The 1,967-nt window shown below is 33.8% G+C and overlaps 1 protein-coding gene across 4 annotated transcripts in view; it reads right to left on the reverse strand.

The window, feature by feature from the left end:
- Positions 1-1,390, reverse strand: part of LOC18426680 (basic helix-loop-helix (bHLH) DNA-binding superfamily protein) — a 7,978-nt gene extending 6,588 nt beyond the window's left edge. For all 4 annotated transcript variants that reach the window (XM_020662618.2, XM_020662617.2, XM_011622270.3 and 1 more), the window contains exons 1-2: positions 1,044-1,390; positions 147-459 (exon numbers count right to left, since the gene is read on the reverse strand). In XM_020662618.2, the coding sequence (XP_020518277.2) occupies positions 147-459; positions 1,044-1,243 (513 nt within the window). In that variant the 5' untranslated portion in view covers positions 1,244-1,390. The remainder of the gene's footprint in view (positions 1-146; positions 460-1,043) is intronic.
- Positions 1,391-1,967: the final 577 nt, after the last annotated feature.

Here is a 1,967-nt window from a genome sequence, read left to right on the forward strand (position 1 = left end):
GACTATGATTTTTTTTAATCGGCATATTTACTAGACTATCATAAACTATATGGATTATGAACCTCAGATTATTTTTTTTGTTATATTTCTGCCTATTATATTTTTTTTCTTTGATTACAATCCAAATTAATAACAAAAATATTTACCTCAGATATGTTTTCATTAGGCTTTTGTCCTCCATCTCGCTTACTACTCGAGAAATCGAGAATATTACTCCCAAAGCTTGCGACAATGGATCTTGAAGAATTTACTGGAAAATTCTGTGGCCATGAAGGCTTAGTGGCTTGAAAATCTTCATTTCGACGAGGAAAACCATAACAATTTTCAATGTTTTCTTGCTTTATATTTAATAGAGAAGAATTAGATGATGAAAGAAGCATCTGGCTTTCAAAATTATCCATTTTCTTCCCAAAAAATTGATTGTAATTGCACCGATCTTCTTCTCTGGCCAAATCAGACCTGAAAAATTGCAACTAACAATCAGAATTAGCCCTGAGGAACCACCAAGGCTCAATTATTAGAAACAAGTATGAATATTTGTCACTCAAATCAAAAGAGATATTGAGAAATGAACATAATTGCTATCTCGTGATCAAGATAAGAAGAAAACTATAATATATTTCATCTTTATTTACTTAAAAAATAATAAATTATCAATAGGATAATTAGATGGTGTTTTATCACTATGAACAGTGATTTTCTTTTTCCTTTTCTTTTTTTTTTCCTTTTTTTGAAAGGGATGAACAGTGCTTTATCCTTTATAAGGCACTAATGGAAAATAAATTAGGTTTTAAAAAAATTTCCTTGTTTTTTAAGTTTTCTAGTTCTACGTACCTAGTACAAAATTCAAATCCATTTGTTTTCTTATTTTCCTAAGAAATCACGAATTTTTCCTAGAGAAAAATGTGTTTTTTACTGAATAATTGCACACAAGAATTCCCAACAAATTTATGATGAAATGAATTCTCCAATATCATTCCGATATCGATAATTCTTTGATGAATCTAAACAAAAATGAAAAATAAAAATAAAAAAGATCTTACGATAATAATTGGCTCCACGATTCAGGAAACTCCTGGCTTTCTAACAAGCTTGTTAGAGGTGGGTAAGGTGCAGCCATGGAAGAACCATTTATTCCCTGGAAAATGGTTTTCCTCTCATCTTCTCCACCTGCGTTGATGTTCCACCGGTTAGGGTTTCCGGTCATAATCTGTTGAACTGGAAAGCTTTGCAAACGATTCATGCCTGAAATTTGAATTTTTTTTTTTTTTTTTTGTTGGTGAAATCAATGGAACTGAAGTTGCACCCCTCTTCAAGAAGTGGTTGAGGCGTGAGGCTAGGGTTTCTGTCTCCTTTCGCTTAGAGAGAGATGGGTTGGGTTTGCTTCATTAGCTTCCAATTGGATTGACTGCTAGCCTTTGTACTCTTTCTCTCTTTTCCTTCCTCTCTCTCCTTTTTTTTCTCTCTCTACTTTTTCTATCTCTTTTTTTTCATACTTTCTCTCTCTCCCTTTGTTTTCTCTCTTTCTGCTTTTTCTTTATCACAAAGTGGGGCAGAAAAAGGTGGTGGCAGTGTTTTCAGACCAAAAGAGGTGTTTTAGGGTTTGTACAAGTTAATAAACTGGAGCTCGAGTTAGAGTAAGGTTAATGTTAATAATTAGGGTTTGGATTGGGTTAATTACAGTAAATCCAGCTTGGCTTGGCTAGGCTCAGCTCGGCTCGGCTAGGCTCGGCTTGACACTCATATATGTATTTTTAAAAAAAATTACATTGTACATCACCGGTGTATTATGTATGGTAAACCACATAGATATCCATAGTCTGTTTGATATGATGGACGGTGGAGATTAAGCTTGGTTTCTGATGGTAAGCACGCACTTAGGTAAGTTTAGTTTCTTCGACACACTAAGGACATGACGCATGCAAGTGAAATTCTGGAAATGTAAGTACTTCTTAATCTTTACTTGA

This window comes from Amborella trichopoda, chromosome 5, assembly GCF_054954075.1.
Source record: "Amborella trichopoda isolate Santa Cruz 75 chromosome 5, AtrichopodaSantaCruz75HAP2 v2.0, whole genome shotgun sequence".
In the NCBI taxonomy this organism is placed as follows: Eukaryota; Viridiplantae; Streptophyta; class Magnoliopsida; order Amborellales; family Amborellaceae; genus Amborella; species Amborella trichopoda.